Source organism: Erinaceus europaeus, chromosome 19, assembly GCF_950295315.1.
Source record: "Erinaceus europaeus chromosome 19, mEriEur2.1, whole genome shotgun sequence".
In the NCBI taxonomy this organism is placed as follows: domain Eukaryota; kingdom Metazoa; phylum Chordata; class Mammalia; order Eulipotyphla; family Erinaceidae; genus Erinaceus; species Erinaceus europaeus.
In genome coordinates, this window is record NC_080180.1 from 22,348,809 (window position 1) to 22,371,718 (window position 22,910).

Sequence of the window (22,910 nt, forward strand, 5' to 3'; positions counted from 1 at the left end):
GGGGTGAGATGGCATTTGTGTCTAAACATAGGCTCCAGTGCACTTTAGACCTTCTGAAAACACAGCCTGGAAACACACCTGCTGAAAACACAGCCTGGAAACTCACCTGCTGAAAACACACTCTGGAAACCTCAGGAACCTGCAGTGGAATCACCAATCCCCCACTGTCTTATCTTGCTCAGTCTTTAACACACACACACACACACACACACACACACGCACACCCACACCCACACACAGAGCACACCTGGCCAATCCTGGGAACAGGGGTGCAGACATGTTTGCTTCTGTCTTTTTAAGAGCTCAACAGCATTTCCTGTTGCCCATGCTTCATTAGCACATTGGTGGTGCTACTTCCTGTCACTGACTCTCTGTTTCCATTCTGGCAAAGTGTTTGCACTTCTCTTTCTGTGTCGTTGGGGCTTGGGGAAAGATAAGTGTCTCAAGGAGGCTCTCTCAGGCCTCTTGGCACTCTCTCCCTCTGGGACCCTCACACTTTCACCAGAAGGCAGAGACCACATCACTTCCTGAGCACATCACTTGGAGACCAGTTCCTCACAGGCATGAACTCGGAATGGGCCATGTAGCCACATCCAGGTAGAACCCATCTGCTATATTTGTATTTGGGGGTCAACTCAGCCTGACATTTTAGGGGTAGGCACAAGATGGAGGGTTTGTTGGGGAAAGGAAGTTCTGGAGAGAAAGATCAGAGGTTTTAGGAAAGGAAATGAATGTGATCCATTTCTCTTTGGGAGGGATTTTTGTGGATAAAGGTTTAAGGAGAATTTTTGAGAGTGAAAAGGTGTGTATGAGGGAGCATTTAGAAGACATGGAGACCAAGGCAGATTATGGTCATTCTTATCTACTAAAAAATAAACAGTTCCTCTATCCTACAGAATTATATGTAAATTAAAACTAATTTTGCCTTTTCTCCTGGGACTCACCAACTTAAGAAAACCCAGGAAAAGCAGCACATATGCTAGTGAACTGATTGTGATTAAGAGAAGCCTATTTTTATGCTTTTCTCTTTATTGAGGTTGTATTAGTTCATAACACTGTATGTGTTTACCACTTCATACTGCTTCAAGATGTGTGTTACTATACCATGCCCCTTACCAAAGCAGCAATACCACCCACCCACCTCTGCCAACTATTGGGCCCCCTTCACCTGTTCAACTCCCTCCCCCTCCCCTTTAGGTAACACCAGCTCTGCAAAGTGAGTTGAAGGGTTTTTCATGTGACTTTGTTCCCTTGCATTGTTTCTTTCTTTTTTAAAATTATTTGTTATTGGATAGATATAGAGAGAAATTGAGGAGGGGAAAGAGAAAGGGAAAGAGACAGCATTGCAGCACTGCTTCACCACTTTTGAAGCTTTCCCTCTGCATATGAGGACTGGGGTCTTGAACCTGGGTCTTTGTGCACTATAATGCATGTGTTAACCAGGTGTGCCACGATCTGGCCCCACTTTGTTTCTTTCTATGTCATATATGCGTGAAACCACTTGGATTTTCCTTTTATAGACCTTCATTTAGTATTTCTTATAGGGTCAGATTACTGATTATGAATTTTTTAAAATATTTATTTATTTATTATTTATTCCCTTTTGTTGCCCTTGTTTTATTGTTGTAGTTATGATTGATGTCGTTGTTGTTGGATAGGACAGAGAGAAATGGAGAGAGGAGAGGAAGACAAAGACAAGGAAGAGAAAGATAGACACCTGAAGTCCTGCTTCACCGCCTGTGAAGCGACTCCCCTGCAGGTGGTGAGCCAGGGGCTCAAACTGGGATCCTTATGCCGGTCCTTGCGCTTTGTGCCACCTGCACTTAACCCGCTGCGCTACCGCCCGACTCCTTATGAATTCTTTTAATTGCTATTTCTTGAAAAGCTCTTTATCCCTCCTCAGATCTGACTGATAACCTCACTGAGTATTCTTGTTTGGTATTCTATTCTGTTCAACAGTTTGAAGGCATCCCACCAAGTCCTTTCTGACCTTAAGGATCTCTGTTGATAAATCTACTAATAGTGGTATGAGGATTCCCTTGCATATGACATTTCACTTTTCTCTTGTAGTGTTTATTAAGATTCTCTTCATCTTTGATCTTTGCCATTCTTTTTTTTTAATATTTATTTTATTTATTTATTCCCTTTTGTTGCCCTTGTTTTATTGTTGTAGTTATTATTGTTGTTGTCATTGTTGGATAGGACAGAGAGAAATGGAGAGAGGAGGGGAAGACAGAGAGGAGGAGAGAAAGACAGACACCTGCAGACCTGCTTCACCGCCTGTGAAGCGACTCCCCTGCAGGTGGGGAGCCGGGGTTCGAACCGGGATCCTTATGCCGGTCCTTGTGCTTTGCGCCACCTGCGCTTAACCCGCTGCACTACAGCCCGACTCCCGATCTTTGCCATTCTTATAATGTATATTTGAATGGATTTGATTTGAAACTCTTTTGAGATTTCTGGATCTGAGTATCAGTATCCTTTACCAGTGTGGGAAATTTCTCGGCTATTATTTCTTCAAATAATATTTCTTCTCTCACTTCTCCTTCTGGAACCCCTATAATGTGAATTTTTTTCCTCTTAATAGTGTCCCATAAATCCTTATTTATCTTTGTTGTAGTTTTGGCTGTTGTTTTCTGGTTCTATTTTTATGTTTTTCTTTATCCTCAAGCTCAATAACCTGAACCTTGACGTCTATATTTTTGAGTCCTTCTAATGTATTTTTAACTCAGCTACTCTTTAGTTCTACGATAGCTGTTAGAACTTTTATCATGTCTCTCTAACATTACTGAGATTCTTTTCTACTGAACTTATGTTTTCACAGAGCATCTTTAGGATGCTCTGAAGTCTTCTTTAGGAAGTTTACATAACTCTGTGGTGTTTGGAGATTTTCCCAGACTTTTGTCTTGATCCATCAGTACAAGTAATTACCTCTGTCATTTCAGTATGCTGGGTACTCCATGAGGACCTTGGTTGAGAGTCCATGTTGTTCATTTGTTTTTACCAGAGTACTGCTCAGTTCTGGCTGATGGTGGTGTGAGGGATTGAACCAGGGATCTTGGAGCTTCAAGCTTGATTTTTTTTTTTTTTTTTTTTGCATATCCACTATGCTATCTTCCTGGCCTAGGGTCCATGTTTTAATGGGTCTAGGCAACAACCAAGGGTTTGTGGTATAAGTCCTAGTAGTGAACACAATGAGGTTGAGCAGGCCTAGGGGGCAACCTCAGATTCAAGGTTGGAAGCGCCTAGCAGCTACTAGGCATTCACCATTACTGCTCTCAGAAAAGTTGCTGAGTCTTTCACCCAGCACATAGCCTATAGGATTTTTTTATTTTTGGTTCTGTTTAAGAATTATTTACTGGCACAAAGCACAAGAACCAGCATAAGGATCCTGGTTCAAGCCCCTGGCTCCCCACCTGCAAGGGAATCGCTTCACAGGTGGTGAAGTAGGTCTGCAGGTGTCTATCTTTCTCTCCCCCTCTGTCTTCCCCTCCTCTCTCCATTTCTGTCCTATCCAACAACAACATCAATAATAACAATAATAATTACAATAATAAAACAACAAGGGCAACAAATGGAATAAATAAATAAATTTATATAAAAAAAGAATTATTTACTTAGGGGACCAGGAGATAGTTCATCTGATAGAGCATACGTTTCACCATGTGCAAGGTCCTGGGACTGAGCTTCCAGACTCCACATGGGAGCCCACGCAAAGGGGTGGTAGGTTAGTACTGTGGTGTATCTTCTCTCTTCTTCTCTGCTCCTTTCTGTCTCTCACCCTCTGTCTGAAAAGAATAAAATAAAATAAAAGGAATCTATAATGTGTAAACCTGCAACAAAACCCTGATGATCAAGACATAAAAAATAAGAGAAACAGAGAATATGATTATATGTGGTACCAAGAATAGAATCCATGGCCTCAAGGCAAGCAAGTCCTGAAGTTTACCTGAAGTTATCTGAAGTCCTGAAGTTATCTCCCCAGGCCTTAACCCATAGCTTCTTGCCTCCCCTCCCAGCATTATGAGTACAAGGTTAAAGAATGTGACCAAGGTGACAGGCTCAGTAAAGTGAATCCTCGCTGTAGCTTGTGTCCTACAGAAGGGTGTCTTTCTTGGTGAGGGTGCCTCTCTTCTCCTCACCACCTGGTGCTGTCCTTCTGTACCTTACAGTGGAAACTTGCTCATCTGAGTTTCAGATCCATTTCTGTGCAGGTTGGCCCACATTTTGGACTAACTTTGTTGTAAACACAGGAAGAGGGAAAGGTAAGTTCTCCCTGCTTGGCTATTTCAGTCCTATCTCCCAAGAGAAGACTCTAGAAGGAGAAGCTGAAGTCAGAGAGCATCTCAGAGGTCGCTGTGACAATGGCTGTGACCACCCCAGCACTTTCAGAAATCAGAGGGAAAACCTCCGAGCCCAGTAGTCTACAGGGAGCTGGTAGCAACCTGGACAGGTAAGTGGCTCTCCTGCTTTAGACAGAGGGCCCTTCGCTATGCAGTGGGAGGCTTTCACTAACCCCAACAGTGCTGCCATGTGTCAGATTAAAGCTCAGGTTCACTCAGACCACCACCAGATTCTACACCCAGAGATCTTCACCCAAGTCTGCTGTGAGGAAAGAAAAAGGCACAGGGTGTGTTAGGGAAGAGAAATGGTTATATCACAAGACTACCATAGAATCAGTTGCCTTTGGCTAGAGCTCACTGAGTAGAATTCAAGCCTCCGAACTACAAGGAAACTGAGATGGCAACAGAGAAAGCTTCAGTCCTGTGGTTTCACCCACACACACCCTTGCCCCAAAGTGAAGGAAAAAAATGGCCCAAAATGATGAAATCAAGCATGCATGAAACCCTTCCCCCCCACACACACACACACACTAGATCCCACCATAATAGAAGGGGAAAAAAAAAAAAGACCTACTCTCTGTAAGGATTTATGTCTTTAAAATTCTGCATGAATGAAAAATAGCTGTACATATGACAAATAGTGGTGAGTATAAATTTAAATTTAAAAATTAGATAACTGCCAATATCACACTGGATGGTGCTACCACCTGTCACCATCTAGTGTAGGGACCTGGCTTCACAAGCTGTGGAGCGGTGCCACGGATGTCTCCTCCACTCTTGCTCACTCTCTAGCTATCAAAAATATCAGAATTAAATTAAAGCTTTTTAAAAGCCCATCAAGTTGAAACTTAAGCATATGTTGGTAAATATAAATCTCCAGGTTGTGGTAATAGTATAGCTCAATGATAATAAATATTAATTACTAGAATTTGGGGAGAAATACATGTTATTACCACAACAAACACAAGTCACCTGCAGGTAGGCAGGAATAGTGATGCAGAATGAATGTATTAGTTGTCATAATCCTAAAACCTTGCAGCCCTTCCCCTACTTCCCCAAGAGAAGGAGGAGGAGGAGGAGGAAGAGATGGAGGAGGTGAAAGAGGATAGGAGAAAAGGAAGAAGAAGAAGATTTATTTTATAATATTTCCTGGATCTGTGTATGTCAAATTTCACCACTCCAGGCCAACATTTTTGTTCAGAAAGAGAGGGAAAGGGAGGCAAAGAGGGAGACCACAGTGCTGAGTCTCCCCCTGTACCACAGGACACCTTTTGTGGTGGAGCTGTTCATACCCACAAGCACCCTATCTGAAGAGCTAGTTCTCCATCACCAAAGGACTCGTTATAGTTACTTGTTTGTTTGTTAATCCACTATGCATTCAATTCACAAATATTCACCAGTTCCCTATGGAGTATCAGACACTATTCCAGGCACCCCTGGAAAGGATGGATGAGTTCATGATCTCCTAGGTCTTAGATCAAGTGGGAAGATGGGACAGTCAGCTATAACAGGTAAACAGAAGACTATACTGTAATGGAAATTAGTCACGAGTGCTATGGAGAAAAACCAGAGCAGAGTAAAGGAAGTGAGGGTACTAAGGTGTGACCAGAAAAGACTGATCTGTGGAGGTGACACTTCAGAAGACAACCAAGTGAGATGAGGAACTGAGCCAAACAGACAGCTGGGGAGCAGGTGTGAGAAAAGGCCATTCTGTCAAGGAAACAGTCACAAGAAAGGGGCAGGAAATTGTGTCAAAGCATAGACAGAGACCAGAATACAAGCTGCTGTGCTGTCCTCAGGGGTGGAGTCAATGGATTTTACCCCAAGTGTGACAGGAAGTCAGGCTCTGTAATCAAAGGAAAGATATGACCTGAGTCACTCTTTAGAGAGTCGCTTATCAAGATGTCACATTGGACACAAGAGTATAAACCAAGGGGACCCATCCGAGAGTGTGTCATAAAAATCCTTGTAACCCATCACATGACCCACGGGGGCAGAGTCACAGGTGTTGGCAGAGGAAGAGCAAGAGATTGTTGGGTTTGGGATAGAAAGATGCCCAGAGCTGAGCAGACAACTCTGTTGCTTGACAGGAAATGGATCTTAAAAGAAAGAACAAAGTCAGGGATGACTCCCAACATTTTGACTTAGTCACCAGACCATGGGAACCATCAGAGAAGGAGCAGATCAGGTACTCTGTTCGGGTTTGAGACATCTTATTAGGTGGCTTCATGGACAAGTTCTGTAGAATTCTAGCAGCTGAGGAGATGACACAATAAGTAGAGCACAGGACTTGCGTGGGTGGGGCCTTGGGTCCAGTCCTCAGCACCACACAGGCCAGAATATTGTTCTAGTTCTCTCTCTATCTCTGTTGCATAAAACAACTTAAATGTTGTTTTTTTAAATAAGACTTTTAAATAAGTCTTTTGGGAAAATAATAATAACAATAATAATAAGCACCATCAAGAGAGCTCACTTGGGTAAGTGTGATTGCTTTGTCACGTGCTCAGCCCACGGTCAAGCCCAGCCCCCACTGTTCTGTGGAAGCTCTGGTACTGTGGGGATTTCCCCTCTGTCTCTCTGTCCTTATCTTTCTTTTTTTTAAAACATGATTTTTTTTTTTAATATTTTATTTATTTATTCATTATTGGATAGAGACAGAGAGAAATTGAGAGGGGGAGAAATAGAGAGGGATAGAGACAGACACCTGAAGCCCTGCTTTACCACTTGTGAAGCTTTCCCCTGCAGGTGGGGAACAGGGGTTTGAACCTAGGTCCTTGTGCACAGTAATGTATGTGATCAACCAGGTGCGCCACCACCTAGCTCCTCCATCCCTGTATTTCTCTCTGAAAATGTTGACCTGAAGCAGTGAAGCCCCAGTGACAAAAATAAAATATAGTAAAATGTTGGGTAAACAAATTTAGAACAAATTAAAAAAAAAAAAAGGTAGTTCTCCAGCTGACCTGGTTTCTAATAGCTCTAGTAGTGATTCCTGCTGTGACCTTGATGGCAGCTTCCTGTCCTGTGGCTGAAGCAGAGGCAGGTCCAACCCCACTGGAACTCGGCATGGACCAACTGCGTTTGCACTGGTTACAGTCCCCACCGCTGGAGGGGGGTTCCGGGTTACTCAAGTGCACACATCTGGACTTTGTTACACGCCACTCCCTGGTTGTAAATTGGGTCATTCTCTCCTTCTGGGCAAGACCTGAAATGCAGGAGTTGAGATGAGGATAAACCAGGGTAGACTGGAGGGCACTGTGTTACAGCAGAAAAAGCACTTTTTGTTTTATTTTATTTTATTTTAACCACCAGAGTTCTCTCCTACACAAGTACTCCCAGTAGCCTCTTTTTCTCTTTTTCCTTCTTCTTACCTTTTATTTTGATAGCGCTGGGGAAAAAAAAAAGACAACAGTTGGGAACCAGGAGCTTGAACCTGGATCCTCACACTTGGTGGTGTGTGCACTCTACCAGGGCCACCACCACCTGGCTCTGGAGAGAGCATTATCTCTAGGCCCAGGTAGCCCTAGACTCACATTCTGCTCTTCCTGCCAGTGTTCTCTTTGACAGTTTGTTATCTAAATCTCAGGATTGTTGTAGCATAACTTTGTGGTCAGAGAGCTGGCTCCCTGGGTAGCCTTGCCATGTGGACAGCCTAAGTTTGAGACCCACCAGGCACCACATGGGTGTACCAGCACTGGGGGCAGCTCAGGTCCTGTGATGTCTCTCCCTCCCTCTCTGTCTCTCTATCTGTATGAAAAAGCAGTGAAATCAAGCATACAAAAGGCCCTGGATCATTAGGGGAAAAAAATTAAATCTCTTTAACATGTAAATCACTGGCATCCAGTAAGCATTCAAAAGAGACAGCTCCCCTCTGCTGTGTCCACATGCCCCCTCTTCCTGGTGTCACTGTGCAGAGGTAATACCCTCCCACCCCACAGCCCATGCTGGCCTTCCCGCCAGTGCCAGGGCACTAACTCCTGAAGGAAGCATCTGCACCTCCCCACCCTCCTACAGGTCATGGCTCCTGGTTTTCCTCCTAGAAACCAAGACTGGAGCAGCAGCATTATTCCTGGGTTTTTGGGGCTCCTGACCCTGCTCCTGTTTGTTGCGGTGTTCTGTGTCCTGTGGAACCGGAATAGACGCAAGAAGCGTGAGTCCCCCTGCCTGTCCAAAGTTAAAGCACACTGGACCTTACCACTGAAAGACCAGTTGACTCTCCAGAGATAAACTCTTGCACTGGGTGGGGGCTGGTGGACTGGGGGCGGGGGGGAGGAGAGGGAGCCCTCCATTCTGCTCCAAAATGCTGCTCATTGTCCACATCCAAAGCTGCGATTCTGAGAGGTTGTGCTGATGACAGCTCCACTGGGAGGACTTAGCCCCATGACTGTTTCTTCTTCCTGCTTCTGTCCACTCAGCCCCCTGCCGTAGCTCAAATGGATTGGTTAACTCCGAATCTTGTACGATGCAGGGTGAGGGTGGGAGGTTGTTTTCAGGGACCATCTCAGCCCCAGGAGTCCCCATGGTCTGTGCATCTGGCCCTCTCTAAGCCACCCACTGCTCTCATTGCCTTTCAGGACAAGTTCCTTACTACAGAGTTACTGCTGCACCCTTGACTAGTCGGCTTCCGCCAAGGCCAAGAGCCAAAAATATTTATGACCTCTTGCCTCGGAGGCAAGAAGAGTCAGGTAGGTTTCCCTGTTTGATCTGTGGAGTTCAGACAAGCCAAACTCCAACTCCCCAGGATGCATTGGCCACTACCTGGAAGCAAGTTTCTCTAAGGTCTGAAGCCTTTCTGTCCTTCAGAGAGCAGAAGAGAATGGGACAGACAGGCTATAAGATGCAACTCCAACTGAGAGAGGGGTACTTTAAAGGGGGCTCATCTTGTTATGGGGGGGATACGACTGAGGTGTTTTCACCATTGTGTCTGATTCACCATGGTTTTGTCCCACAAAGAAGTGAAGAGGCCATGGTCAGGCATTATATACTTTATATAGGGAAATGAAAACATTTATAGAGATACATGGGTGGAGCCAACAGGTGGCTCACATGGTTGAGTGCATACATTATAGTGTGCAAGGACTGGGGTTCAAGCCCGCAGTCCCCAGCTGCAGGAGGAAAGCTTCACAGGTAGTGAAGCAATACTACAGGTGTCTCTCTGTCTCTCTTCTTCCCTATATCCCTCTTCCTCTCAATTTCTGGCTGTCTCTATCAAATAAATAAAGATAATAGAAAAATTAAAAAGAGAGATGTATAGATCATTCAGGCAAAATGGCAAAGAGTTGACAAAACTGAGCTTTTTTATAGACTTTCTAAGGTCCCAGTCTTCTCCTTTTCTTTCTTCTTTTTTTAATTAATTAATTTATTTATTGGATAGAGACAGAAACTGAGAAGAAAGAGGCAGTGAGGGAAAGAGACACCTGAAGCCCTGATTTACCACTCCACCATTTGCATGGCTGTCCTCCAGCAGGTGGGGGCATGGGTTTAAGCACGGTGACATGTGCACTCAACCTTGTGCACCACCTCAGGGACCCTCTTCTTCCTTTCTAAGCCATGCCTGTGTCTATTCTTCTTCCTCTGTGTCCTCCTTTTTCTTCCATCTAGGTAAGGAAAACAAAAGACCTAACTTTCTCCTCAGGTGTTCTCCAAACTTTCTTCCCCCTTAGTAATGGAGCCAAAAACAGACAAGCTAGGCCACAAAAGTCCTGGTCTCAGGTATTCCTGGTGGAACTGGGATTCAGGACCTCTGGCCCTAATCTTCCCCTCACAATCTGAGTTTGGAGTTCTTTTGTTCTTGATGTTCGGATGAGTATATCTAGGTCATATACAATGACAAGCTGGCTGCCAACATTCCTGTCAGGGAAGCTTCACCCCAGATGCCTCTGTCCCAACTTCCCCACTCCTGTGTTAGTGTCCCCTCAATGACACAGAGGCAGAATTCCAGGTCTCAGAGCACATCATCACTGCAGCTCTGATGCTTCACACCACAGAAACCAGACCCCAAGGTGTGGTGACTATTCCTGCTGAAACAGACTGAGGCCTGGCTGACTGTCTTCCACATTTGTTCTCTGTCCTTTCAGGCAGACACCAGCCAAGGAGTACCCGTGTTTTTAGCACTGAGAACCTGCTCTCCAGAAATTCTGATGGCCCTTTCTCTGAACTAGCGGTAAGAATCTGTGAAATGACAGGCCTCCCAGGAGAAATGATATGTCTCTGGCACATGAACTGGGACAGAAGAGTTCTAGGTTTCAGATTTCAGGTCACCACAAACAGCATGTCCTTTGGCACACATCCTGAGGTCCTATTAATAAATCCGAGTTGAGTAGTACTCTGGTGAAGGAAGGGAGGGAGAAAGGGAGGAAGGGACAGAAGGAGGAAAGAGAGAAAGAGGAGGAGGGAGGAAAAAGCTGGGGCCCAAGTATCCAGGGACATGATTCTTTTTTCTGTTTTCATATTAATCCCCTACCATTTCTTTTTTTTTTTTTTAATTTTTCTATTGGGGGATTAATGTTTTACATTTGACAGTAAATACAATAGTTTGTATATGCATCACATTTCTCAGTTTTCCACATAACAATACAACCCCCACTAGGTCCTCTATCATCCTTTTCCAAAACCTGTACTCTCTCCCACCCACCCACCCCAGAGTCTTTTACTTTGGTGCAATAAACCAACTAGGAACATGATTTTAGACCTGAAATGGATTATTTTAATGGAGACACTAATAGCATGTTTATTCAAGTGAGTCCCCTTCAAGTGGTCACCTCCAGAGCACTCAAATATCCTGAATATTATTGCTGATGCTCCAACTTCTGCTTTGGGGATTATTTCGGGAAGTTTGTGTCAAACTGGTTCAATTATCCCCACTAGCAGAAATACCCTTATCTCATTCAGTATTTGTAGCCGCTGTCAAAAGTATTTGGCTAGGACACAGGAAGTAGCTCACCTAGTAGAGTACATAGACTTTGTCACGTGTGAAGACCTGGGGTCCAGCCCCCGGAACCACATGGAAGCACCATGCGTGGCACCAAAGGAAGCTCCATGAATGGTGGAGTGTTCTGTGATATCTCTTCTTCTTTGTCACTCTTTGTCTCCCTCTCTGTCAGAAATTTTAAAAAAGAAAGAAAGAAAGAAAAAGTTAATCAGGAGAAGTAAAATCATGCAGATTGGAGCTCCAGCAGGCCAATAAATAAACAAATGATAGTATTTGAGCCAAGATGCCAGAGCTAAGAGTGTTCTGGTCTCCCTCTGTCTCTCGTGAAAATAGTCTGATCACGCAGGGGCATACATCCTTTGCAGATACAAGGGGAACATTACAGTTAAGGGCAATCCCCTATGTCTGATGCCCTGCCTCAAGGAGGAGCCCCACAACAACATGGGCTGGAGTCACTGGGAACAGAAAAGGGACAAGTTGGAAGCCCAGGAAGCTCATTGCCACAGAGGAGCCTTTTGTTTGCTTGCTAAAAGAGTTGCTCTCTGGTTCAGGGGTCACTTCCAGTGCTGTGGACAAGCCATGCTGGAAACCTGTTGTGAACCAGCCCCTCATGACCCAGAGGTCTATGCTCCACTGAAGTTCAGATGCCTCCTTGTCACCTTTGCCTTCTCCTCGCCCATGACCCACCCTTGAATTCTGCTCCTGTCTCAGAGACTTCTGGGCAGTGAGTCTGAGAGGCTCAGAAAGGGTTAAAAGGAGCAAGAACTAAGACCAATATTAGTTCCAGAATTGAGTTGGGTCCTGTGGGGTTCTGGCATTTAGAACTTAGGTCCCAAACTGACTTCAGCCCACAGATATGTTTGGCTTGGACTCTGTAATATTTGAAGAACATTTTAAAACTGGTTGTAAACATTTAAACATGGAAGAGAGTCTGCAGTGAAAATTGAGATGTTCCACTTTTCTGGAAAATTCAAAAGTTCTGGAAACATCAGAGCAGCATCCCTAAGTGGCCATGAATCGACTGCTCCCTAGACCACAGTGCCTTGCATGTGCTAGTGTTTGCTACATGACGGAAGCCATGCTAAACATGGTGGATGGCAATCTGTTTACTCCTCACAAGAACCTCAGGTTATAGTTACTATGAATAGCCCCCTTTCATAGGTCTAGAAACTAAGGCACAGCGAGAGTGCCTCCCTTACCCAAACTCACCACAGACTGCCGAGGCTGGGATTTGTTACTCCAGACTAGAAACTTCAGCCTCTAGCCACATTGTTCTATTGGTTTTCCTCTTTTTTTAATGACTAGCTTGTATTTTTTACACTTCATTTTACTATGAAGACTTCTCAGCTCTGGCTTCCTATGGTGTCAGAGTTAGAACCTGAGACCTCAGAGCCTCGAGCATGAGAATCTTTTGCAGAGCTGTGCTCTCCCCCCGCCCCAGCCTCTAATATTGCTGTTCAGTGTGCTCTGAGGTGGCAGGCTCACTCCACGTTATCGTACTTTACCCCACATCACTCCCCAGTGAATCCCACTTTGCAAGCAAAAGCCAGTTGCGATTCATTGTCACATTTACAATGTTGCTTTCCTTAAACTCAGTCTACTTTACTTGTACCTGCATAGTATCTAAAGCCTTCAGGTTGAAGGGCCAGAGAGATATCTCACTGGGTGGGCCGCCTGCTTTGCCATGCTTGAGGCCTAGGTTTGGGTTCTGGCACCACATAGGAGATGCCTTGGAGGAAGCTCTAGTGCTGTGGGCTCATTATCTCAATCTTCCTCTATCTCTGTCTCTACCTTTGAATGAAAAGGTTGCCTGGAGAAATGAAATTGGGCATGCACAAGGCCCCCAGGTCCATAAAACATGACACAAATAAATAAACAAATAAAGTCTTGTAATCTGAGGCCCCCTATTTGTCGGGCTGAGCTTCACTGACGGGAGACAGACAACCATGGCTGGGTTGTATGCAGTATCTCTTTATTCATGCAGAACGCAGCACAATCCAAGCCAAGCTAAGCTAAAACTAAACTAAAACTGAAAACTCACAAACCTGTCCTTATATATATTTGCCAAGTAGGGTGTAAACAGGATGTGATGTAGAGAGGGTGGAGAGAAAAGTTGACTGGTGGAAATCAGGGTGTACTATGAGAGGGGGCGGAGCAAAAACACATCATGAACCAGTGGGGATTAAACCAATGCCCTGCAGTGGTTATGTAAATAGAATACAGTGGTTATGTAAATAGAATACAGTGTTAAGCAGGGGGGATTAAACCAAATGAAACAGAAGGGGCTTTTAGAAGCAGAATTAGAAGCATACCAACACCTAATTTTGAGGGGTTCCCCCCCCAAAGTGGAAAACTGAGTGAAGGAATTATCTAGCTAATGGTCAGTACTGAGCTGGGGAGAGGAAAGACTGTTCAAAGTCATGTTTGCTTCCTGCTTCCTCGTCCTGCCCATAGGTGTCCCACTCGGACAGTGCCCTCCAGGTACACAGAGACAACATGCATGCCCGGAGCTACTCAGTAGACATCTATGACAATGCCCTGGAGGCCCAGATGCCCTCTGCACACTACATCAATGTCAGTGCTCCCAGAGGACACTCCAGCACTTCGTCAGAGGATTCCAGAGACTACATCAATATACCCACAGCAGAAGTGACTGCTGAGACTTATAGCAGCAGTCCTCTTGGGAATCTCTTTGTCCTCCCCAGTGCCCAGCAGCTGGAGTTCACTGAGGAAAGAGGCCAGGATGCTGAGGATGCTGAGAACTGCACCAAATACTGGCCTCTGGAAACTGGGAGTAGCGATCCACTCAGCGATGGGGAGCTTTCCTCTCAGACTTCAAATGACTATGTCAACATGGCAGGGATAGACCTTGGGGTCACCCAGGGAGACCAGCCCGGTGGAGACTATGAAAATATCCTACCAGCAGATCTCAAAGGAAAACAGCAGCAGGGGGAGGAAGAGGCGACACCATCAACGGACCATGTTGAAGGCAGGACAGGCCATCCAGAGGCACACATCCAACTTGTCACACAGTCAGGAACTTCCATGGATTTAGAGGATTATGTGAGCCGTCAGCCAGCTGTACAGAATGAGAAGCAACAGATGAACCCTGGAGAAGAAACATCACATGGGGACTGCAATGATTATGAGAATATGCTAGTTGCCGAGTTAGGAGACATGAATTCTGAACAAGGGCTGGGCCCTCAGCTCTTTCCTGAAGAATTAAGTCCCAGCCACCCAGATGGAACATCACTTGTAATGACCCATCCTTCCAGTTCCATAGTCACTACGCTTCACTGCACTTCATGTGAAGACCCTTGACTACCCTCATATTCCAGAGCATTTGTTTGTATAAGTTCAAGAGAGGCCAAGATGAGCTGGGAGCTGAGAGGCTAACCAAAGAGGATAACTAGTAAGGCCCAGAAAGGACTTCTCCTCAAGCAGATGGCTCCTGTCCAGTCTTTCAGCCTGAGAAGGTTTGCTAAGAATGCTTTGTGGGACAGTCAGGGGGAACATGAGCTGCATGTCAGTGCATAGTGGAAATAGAAAGTCATCTAAAGTGGTCACTCCCGCTAATACCAGCAGGCTTCAGAGCAAGCATACAGATGCTTTTGTAATCCCAACAGAGGCCAAGAGGAAGGGAGAAGTCAGACTGGGGGTAGAGGAGCATTTTAACTTCTAAAAAGAATGTGGATGATCCCATGTCAGAGAAGATGCAGGACAGGAAGGCTCACACATAGCCAGTGAGAACACAAAGCACAGTCACAGTCACCACCTTTGGAAAGCTGGTGATTTCTTGTGAGCAGACACTTGTACTATAGTCCCATCAGTCTACTATTTAGGTCTTGGCCCAAGTGAATTGAGAACTAGGATTCAGGAGCCAGGTGGTGACACACCTGGTTAAACACACACATTACAGCATGCAAGGGCCCAGGTTCAAGCCCCTGGTCCCCACCTGCAGGGGGAAAGCTTCATGAGTGGTGAAGCTGGGCTGCAAGTGTCTCTCAGTGTCCCTCCCTCTCTATCTCCTCCTTCTCCCTCAACTTCGCTATGTCTCTATCCAATGAGAAATAAATAAAAATATTTAAGAGAGAGAGAACTAAGAATCACATTAAAACCTACACCTGGCTGTCTATCGGCTTTGTTCATAATTGCCAACATCTAGAAATATCTCAGCTGTCCTTCAACAAGTGAACAGGTCAACAAGCTATGTCCTACCCATACAGTGAGTTTCTCCATCCTCTACAGCAAAAACAAAGGAGCTCTCTAGTGGTTCGTGTAGCCATAGTCAAATCTTAAGTGTTTTTACTAAAGGCATGTGGCTTCACATAAATATTTCATGATTCCATTTACATGACAGTCTGGAAAAGATAATACTATAGGAAGGAATGAGAAACAGATCAGCAGCTGCCAGGTTTGGTGGGAAAGGAGGAGCTTAGTGCAAGGGAGTTTATAATATATGGTATTGTGGTGATGCATGTATGACTCCATAGTTGTCAAAACACACACAGCTATATAACATAAAGAGTAACTTATTACATGCAAGTTTTAAAAATAATAGTAATAACCAGGATTCCAGGAAATCTGTTAAACTCCTGCAGACTTTAACAAATGAATCATAAATGGAGATAATGGCACTGAAAAGGTGGGGAAGAACTGGCCTCCTTAACCTTGGGAAGTAATGTTTCTACTTAACAGGCAAAGAACTACACACAGCTGTCAACAAAATGCTTCCCAGCTAGTAAATGTGTATAGTATATGCATAAACATTAGCAATTCTGGTTTTTTTGTTTTGTTTTGTTTTTTGGTTTTTTTTTTGCTAGAGCACTGCTCAGCTCTGGTTTATAGTGGTGCAAGGGATTAAACCTGGGACTTTGGGGACTCAGGCAGAAGAGTCTCTTTGCATAACCAGTATGCTATCTATCCCCACCCCAGCAATTCTGAAACTATTTACATATTATAGTAAAGGAGAGGCAGGTTTCTGGTCAGAGGAAAAAAACATCACAATCAAGTGGGGAAGGCAACAATGAACTCTGTGATGCTAACTTAAAATCAGAAGGACAATTTGGACTCATGTTTATTTTATCATAAATGTGGATACAGAAATAAATATAGAAGTGTAGCTACATAAGCTCTGTGACACTTGTTACCTACCTCTGTGCAAAGGAGGGTCTAGAAACAATAACTGATTGGTTTCTAACTAAAAGGAAGCTCTCCAATAAAACAAAGCAGAGTTCCTTGATGAAATGTCTACTTCTTGAACTAAAGCAGGGAAAACACTTAATGATCTTATAGAAAAGAAAGAAAGAGGGCAGGAACAGGGGAAGACAATATGGGGGAGGGGGAATAAAAGACAAATGCTGACTGGGAGATAGGATAGTGTTATTCAAAGGATTTTCACACCTGAGTCTCTGGGGTCCCAGGTTGAATCCCCAGCATACCACAAGCCAGAGCTGAGCAGTGCTCTGGTATCGATTGATAGATAAATAAATTTATCAAAAAAAAGAAAGAACAAGAAAAGAAAGGAAAGAAGGAAGGAGAGAGATGAGAGCATGTCTCCCAAAAACAAAGCAAAAAAATTTTTTGAACAGTAAAAAATAAACAATTATCTTACAGATTTATAAGTTAAAAAACAAAAGTAGTGTCCATGAGTTTATACCAATGACCTGACAAAGAAGCAAAGTGGAGGGAGTGGTTAACTCTTCCTTACAGATGACTTCCAGGTAGTTATTGTAGGAGTGGTGTGGCATCACCACCAAGACACCTCAAAATCATTGTGGGCAAGTCCTGATGAGTGCTAAAATTTGTGGGTGGGACTTGAAGGAGAAACAAGATAGTTGTAAAAACTCACTCTTAAATATTGGTTCATCACTGTGATTTTCACATGCATCCACACATTACTTGATACTTCCCCCTGGAACTGTATTCCTCTCCCCTTTGGTGTGGGCTGGCTTTAGTGTCTCTTTTCCAGTGAGGAATGTGGAAAGGGGAGAATAACAAATTGACAGAGAAAAATGGCCAACACCACCTGGTTCAGGTGCTTAAATTTAAATCGCCAGTCATGTCACAGTGCAATATCATCAAGAAAAACAGTAGTTCATCTCTGTGATGGCCTCCCCCCACCGCCAAAAAAAAAAAAAAAAAAAAAAATCACAACCCCGGTCTTTTGAGAAAATCCAAACTGACTAGCAGTCTACAGATACCTAAAGCTTAAGGTGTCAAGTCATAAAAGATAAGGAAAGACTAAGAAACTGAAAGGTTGGAGGGACAACTCAGCGGACATGAAAACGGAATGCAAAGTAATAGTTCAGGTCAGGTCCTGACATAGAAAAAAGACATGAGTAAGAGAAATGTGCGTGTGCATGTGTTTGTGTGCCTGTGTGTATGTGACGGCTTACATTTTAGTTAATTGCACTATGACAATGTTCATTTCTTAGTTCTGATCATCTTGCATGGTTATATAAGATGCTTATGTTGAGGGGAGCTAGGTAAAGGCTATACTGGTACTCTGTTCTCTATAATTCTTCCACAGATTACTTCAAAATAAAAATAATTACAGAATGGACATGCACCTTGTTCCTTCTTCTGCAGAATGGACAGAGCATAAAGCACAGGCTATGTAACTCTTCAGGGTATTTATCTATGTCCTGCATTGTTATGTTATTGTTGTTGTTGTTGTTGTTATACCAAGGATCAAACCTAAGGACTCAGAAATGTGAAATACATACTCTTCCAGGTCTACTCTGAACAACATACCCAAATCCATTCTGCATGGTCCTGTTAAAATAAATTCTCACTCTCCAGCCTTAATTTTCAATCACTTTATCTAGTAGAAGTATATATTTAAATCCTTTGGATTCACCCTGACTCTTAGCACAAGATTTAAGATAAAAACTAATGGATGAGGGTTGATGTGGTTTCAGTAGACATACTCATACCAAAATGTGAAGAGTGGTGTTGAGCTAACAGGAAAGCCAGCGATGGTGAAAGTGAAGTGGGGAATGAAGTGCAAGGACTACCTTATATCTGGACAGACAGCTACAAAGACCACACAAAGTGGTGGAGCAGTGCTACAAGTCTCTCTCACTCCCTCTCTCCATCTCTACCTTTCTCTGTCTCTCACCTTCTGTCAAAAAATAAAAGGAAAAGGGAGAAAATGACTAACTACCAGGAGTGGTAGAGTCAAGCAGGCACTAGGCCCCAGCAACAACCCTGGCGGTTAAATAAATCAATAAATAAGCCAGTTACTATAATATACATCCTGCTTCCACAGGTCCAAGTCTTAAACCACTCACTAAGGGAGGCAGTGATGTTTTCAGAAACACAGATCTTAACCTATACCCCCCCCCACACACACACACACACACTTACCTGCAGGGGAAAGGTTCCAAGACCCTCCTCCGATGCCCAACACTCTGTGAATGCCGTGTTTTTCCCACACATTCTTACTTAGGATAAATTTTAATTTATAAGTTAGACACAGGGAAAAAGTAACAACAGTGACTCATAAGAAAATATAGCAATTATATGCTGTAATAAAATGTAGTAAAAACGTGTGCCTGCGCTTGTGTTCTCTCTCTTCCTCTCTGTCTCATCTTACTGCATGGAGTATCTTCAGACTACAGTTGACTGCCATAACTGGAACCAAAATAAGCAAAATTACCAATAAGGTGTGAGTGAGTATATTAGTGAGCCACGAGGATAAAAATGAAATCGAAAGGAAAAAAACAATGGAATAATCATAGTTTCTTTGCTCTCAGTCTTTTCTTATTTATCAGTAAGTCAAAAGTGAAGAGAGTAGAATGAATCTATAAGTAAATCTGAAGGTCCTGCAAACTAATTCCATTATATTTGGGTTTCCCCATATCACCATGCAATTCTCAGACACCAGACAGGTTTCCTACAAGTTAACTCACTTCTGATACTTTCTACAAAGTGACAGAGATAGGAATAGGGATAGAGACAGAAATGGAGATAGGGATAGAGACAGAGAGGTGGAGGTAAAGGTAGAGATAGGGAATGGGGTTCCATAGTTAAGGATTCAAATCTACACCCCCCCCACCCAGCCCCTCCATTCAGATTTGTTCTTCTGACCAACTGGCTGTTTAAACGGAGCTCTTGGGCTCAGTTAATTTGCTGGAACAGCTCACAGGACCCTGAAAAATCAATTTACTCACTAGATAACTGATTTATTACACAGAATATTAAAGAATATGAATCAACAACCAAGTGAAAAGATAAAAAGGATGAATACCACCCAGAACAAAGGGTCTTCTGTCCTTTTGGTGGGAACACTGGTTCACCAGCCTGGAAGCTCACATCTGTTTGGGCTTCTATGGAGGCTTCACTACCTAGACTTAATTGACTAGATCAGTGGATTAAATCAGTGACTGTTGAGGGTAGATACAACCTCTAGTTCATCTCCCTTCCCCAAAGAGCAGAGGATGGGACAGAAAGTGCCAACTCTTGAGTCACATAATTGGTTCCCTGATAACCAGTGCCCATCATTCAACATGACCAAGTCTTAAAGCATCTATTTGTCACTCTCAACCCTTGGAAAATTCCAGAGGTTTTAAGAGTTCTGTACCTGAAACAGGGACAAAGGCCAAAAAAAAAAAAAAAAAAAAACTGTGTAGTATACAGCACAGCAGGAGAGGAGTAAAAACAGTTGAGTTAGTTCTGTGCAAGTAGTTTTGTTCTAGAAAGTCACTGGAAACACTGAACTCAGAAATGTGAAGCACACAGCCACTGAGAGAAATCTATCGTTAGGTTCCTACGTACTTCAGGTCACAGTGTTTTCATGGTCTGATCTATACATCACTGTTTATGTGTGTTTCTATTTAAGGACACCTTACTCAATGTAGTATATTGTAAGTCAATCACATTTGAACCCACAGACAACAGGATGGCGGCTCATGTCTGACTTAAAGCTTTTCTTGCACAAGTGCTTTCTCTCTACCACCCAGTTCATTCTTCTTGCACTTTGGAATGCTAGACAAGGTGTTGATTCAAACAGTAAAACCACAAATAAAAAGTACAAAAAATGCACCAGATAGGGCACTGAGTAGACTGGAAAAAATAATAAATAGATACTTGTTTCCAGTTTGAGAACAGAAGCAGGGAAGTATAACTTTGCTGTTGTTCCACTGGGAACATGTGTGGGGGTTGACTCAAGCTTTTCCTTCTCTGAGCACAGGCTTGTACATGAGCAAACAAAAATTCTGAGAGCACTGGTTTCATTCACAATTCAACTTTAGAAGGCAGATAAGTTCACCAACTTATGAGGGCTGACTGTGTATGCATGTCCAAGTTGAAAATTAAAATTGTTATTACTGTCTAATGTAAAACATTAATTCCCCAGTAAAGAAATTTTTAAATTAAAAAAAGAAAATTAAAATTGTTTAACATTGGCAACCCGATTCCATTTGTGAGTCAAATGCTGACATATTTCATTTTGAATTTGGCATTGCACAATAATGAGAGAGAAGACTCCTGTTAAAAATTTAGAACTTTAACTTTTAAAAATTTATTTATTTATTTATTTATTTATTTATTTATTTATTTTTAAAAAGGAGACATTAACAAAACTGTAGGGTAGGAGGGGTACAACGCCACACAATTCCCACCACCATATCTCTATATTCCATCCCCTCCCCTGATAGCTTTCCCATTCTTTATCCCTCTGGGAGTATGGACCCTAGGTCATTGTGGGATGCAGAAGGTGGAAGGTCTGGCTCTGTAACTGCTTCCTGGCTGAACATAGGCGTTGACTGGTTGGTCCATACTCCCAGTCTGCCTCTCTCTTTCCCTAGTAGGGTGGGTCTCTGGGGAAGCAGAGCTCCAAGACACGTTGGTGGGGTCATCTGTCCAAGGAAGTCTGGTCGGCATCATGCTGGCATCTGGAACCTGGTGGCTGAAAAGAGAGTTAACATACAAAGCCAAGCAAATTGTTGAACAATTATGGGCCTAAAGACTGGAATAGTGCAGATGAAGTGTAGAACTTTAACTTTATATATATATATTTAAATTTGTTTATTCCCTTTTGTTGCCCTTGTTGTTTTATTGTTGTAGTTATTATTGTTGTTATTGATGTCTTCGTTGTTAGAACAGAGAGAAGTGGAGAGAGGAGGGGAAGACAGAGAGGGGGAGAGAAAGACCTGCAGACCTGCTTCACCACTTGCGAAGCGACTGCCCTGCAGGTGGGGAGCCAGGGCCTCAAACCAGGATCCTTACTCCAGTCCTTGCACTTTGTGCCACCTGCGCTTAACCCATTGTGCTACTACCCAACTCCCAGAACTTTTACTTTTTTTAAGATTGTATTTGGGGGAGTCGGGCTGTAGCACAGCGGGTTAAGCGCACGTGGCGCAAAGCACAAGGACCGGCATAAGGATCCCGGTTCGAACCCCGGCTCCCCACCTGCAGGAGAGTCGCTTCACAGGCGGCGAAGCAGGTCTGCAGGTGTCTATCTTTCTCTCCTCCTCTCTGTCTTCCCCTCCTCTCTCCATTTCTCTCTGTCCTATCCAACAACGACAACAATAATAACTACAACAATAAAACAACAAGGGCAACAAAAGGGAATAAATAAAATAAATATTTAAAAAATAAAAAAAATTTTAAAAAAGATTGTATTTATGTATTAATGAAAAAGATAGGAGGATAGAGAAAGAACCAGGCATAACTCTGGTACATGTGCTGGCAGAGATGAACTTTAACTTTTCTTTACTGAGAATGGCATTAACTAGTGGGTAAAAAATTCCAGGACAACTTACTAAATTAAAAAATATATATTTTATATAAATTTTATATTTATATTTATAATGCCTCAAATGTATGATTTCACTTCTCTCAGCCTCCTTTCCTTCAAATAGAGACAGACAGACACCATAGCATTGGAGCTTCCTTTAATGTGACAACACCTTCCAAATGGTGATTGAACTGGGCATCAAACCTAGACTGCACACACAGCAAGAAAGGAACCCTACCCAGTGAGCTATCCTCCCAACTTTTTATCCTTTTTTTTTTTTTGCCTCTAGGTTTATCACTGGAGCTCAGTGCCAACACTACGAATCCACTGCTCCTGGAAGCCCTGTTTTCCATTTTATTGGATAGGGCAGAGAGAAATTGAGAGGGTGGGGAGATAGGAAGGGGGAGAGAAATATAGACACCTACAGACCTGCTTCACTGCTTGTGAGGTGACCCCACACGCACACATACACAGGTGGGGAGCCAGGGGCTCGAACTGGGCTCCTTGTGCAGGTCCTTGCATTTTGTACTATGTGCACTTAACCTGGGACACCACTACCCGGACTCCTGGTTGTTTTGTTTTGTTTGTTTGTTTTTTGTTTTGGTTTGGTTTGGGTTTTTTTCTCCTGTTTTTTAGAGTAAGGTGTCTTACATTTTCATTTTGCACTGGGCATTACAAACTCTGCAGCTGACTCTACTCCTGGACATTTTCCTTCCTTGTCTGAGAGTGCTGTGCTGTCTCAAAGCTCTTCCTGGGAAAACGGAACATTTGCAATCATAGAAAGCACATGAAGAGAAGAGCACTCAGCCCCTCACACTTGTTCACCTCCAGCACACTCCAAGTCACCGAGTCACCGAGTCACCGAGTCTAAGCTGTTGTCCTACAAGCCGGCTGGAGA

The 22,910-nt window shown here is 43.5% G+C and overlaps 1 protein-coding gene across 2 annotated transcripts; it reads left to right on the forward strand.

Annotated features, from left to right (window-relative positions):
• The first annotated feature begins 408 nt into the window (after positions 1 to 408).
• On the forward strand, positions 409 to 17,833 carry LAX1 (lymphocyte transmembrane adaptor 1). 2 transcript variants are annotated; one of them, XM_007522142.2, is made up of 6 exons: positions 409 to 597; positions 4,291 to 4,450; positions 8,378 to 8,487; positions 8,912 to 9,022; positions 10,415 to 10,500; positions 13,723 to 17,833. In XM_007522142.2, the coding sequence occupies exons 2-6, from the start codon at positions 4,362 to 4,364 to the stop codon at positions 14,587 to 14,589; spliced, it is 1,263 nt and encodes a 420-aa protein (XP_007522204.1). In that variant the 5' UTR covers positions 409 to 597; positions 4,291 to 4,361; the 3' UTR covers positions 14,590 to 17,833. The 2 variants fall into 2 exon arrangements, with proteins under 2 accessions (XP_007522204.1, XP_060034610.1); XM_060178627.1 differs by lacking the exon at positions 409 to 597 and having other exon boundaries at positions 4,338 to 4,450; positions 8,352 to 8,487.
• Positions 17,834 to 22,910: the final 5,077 nt, after the last annotated feature.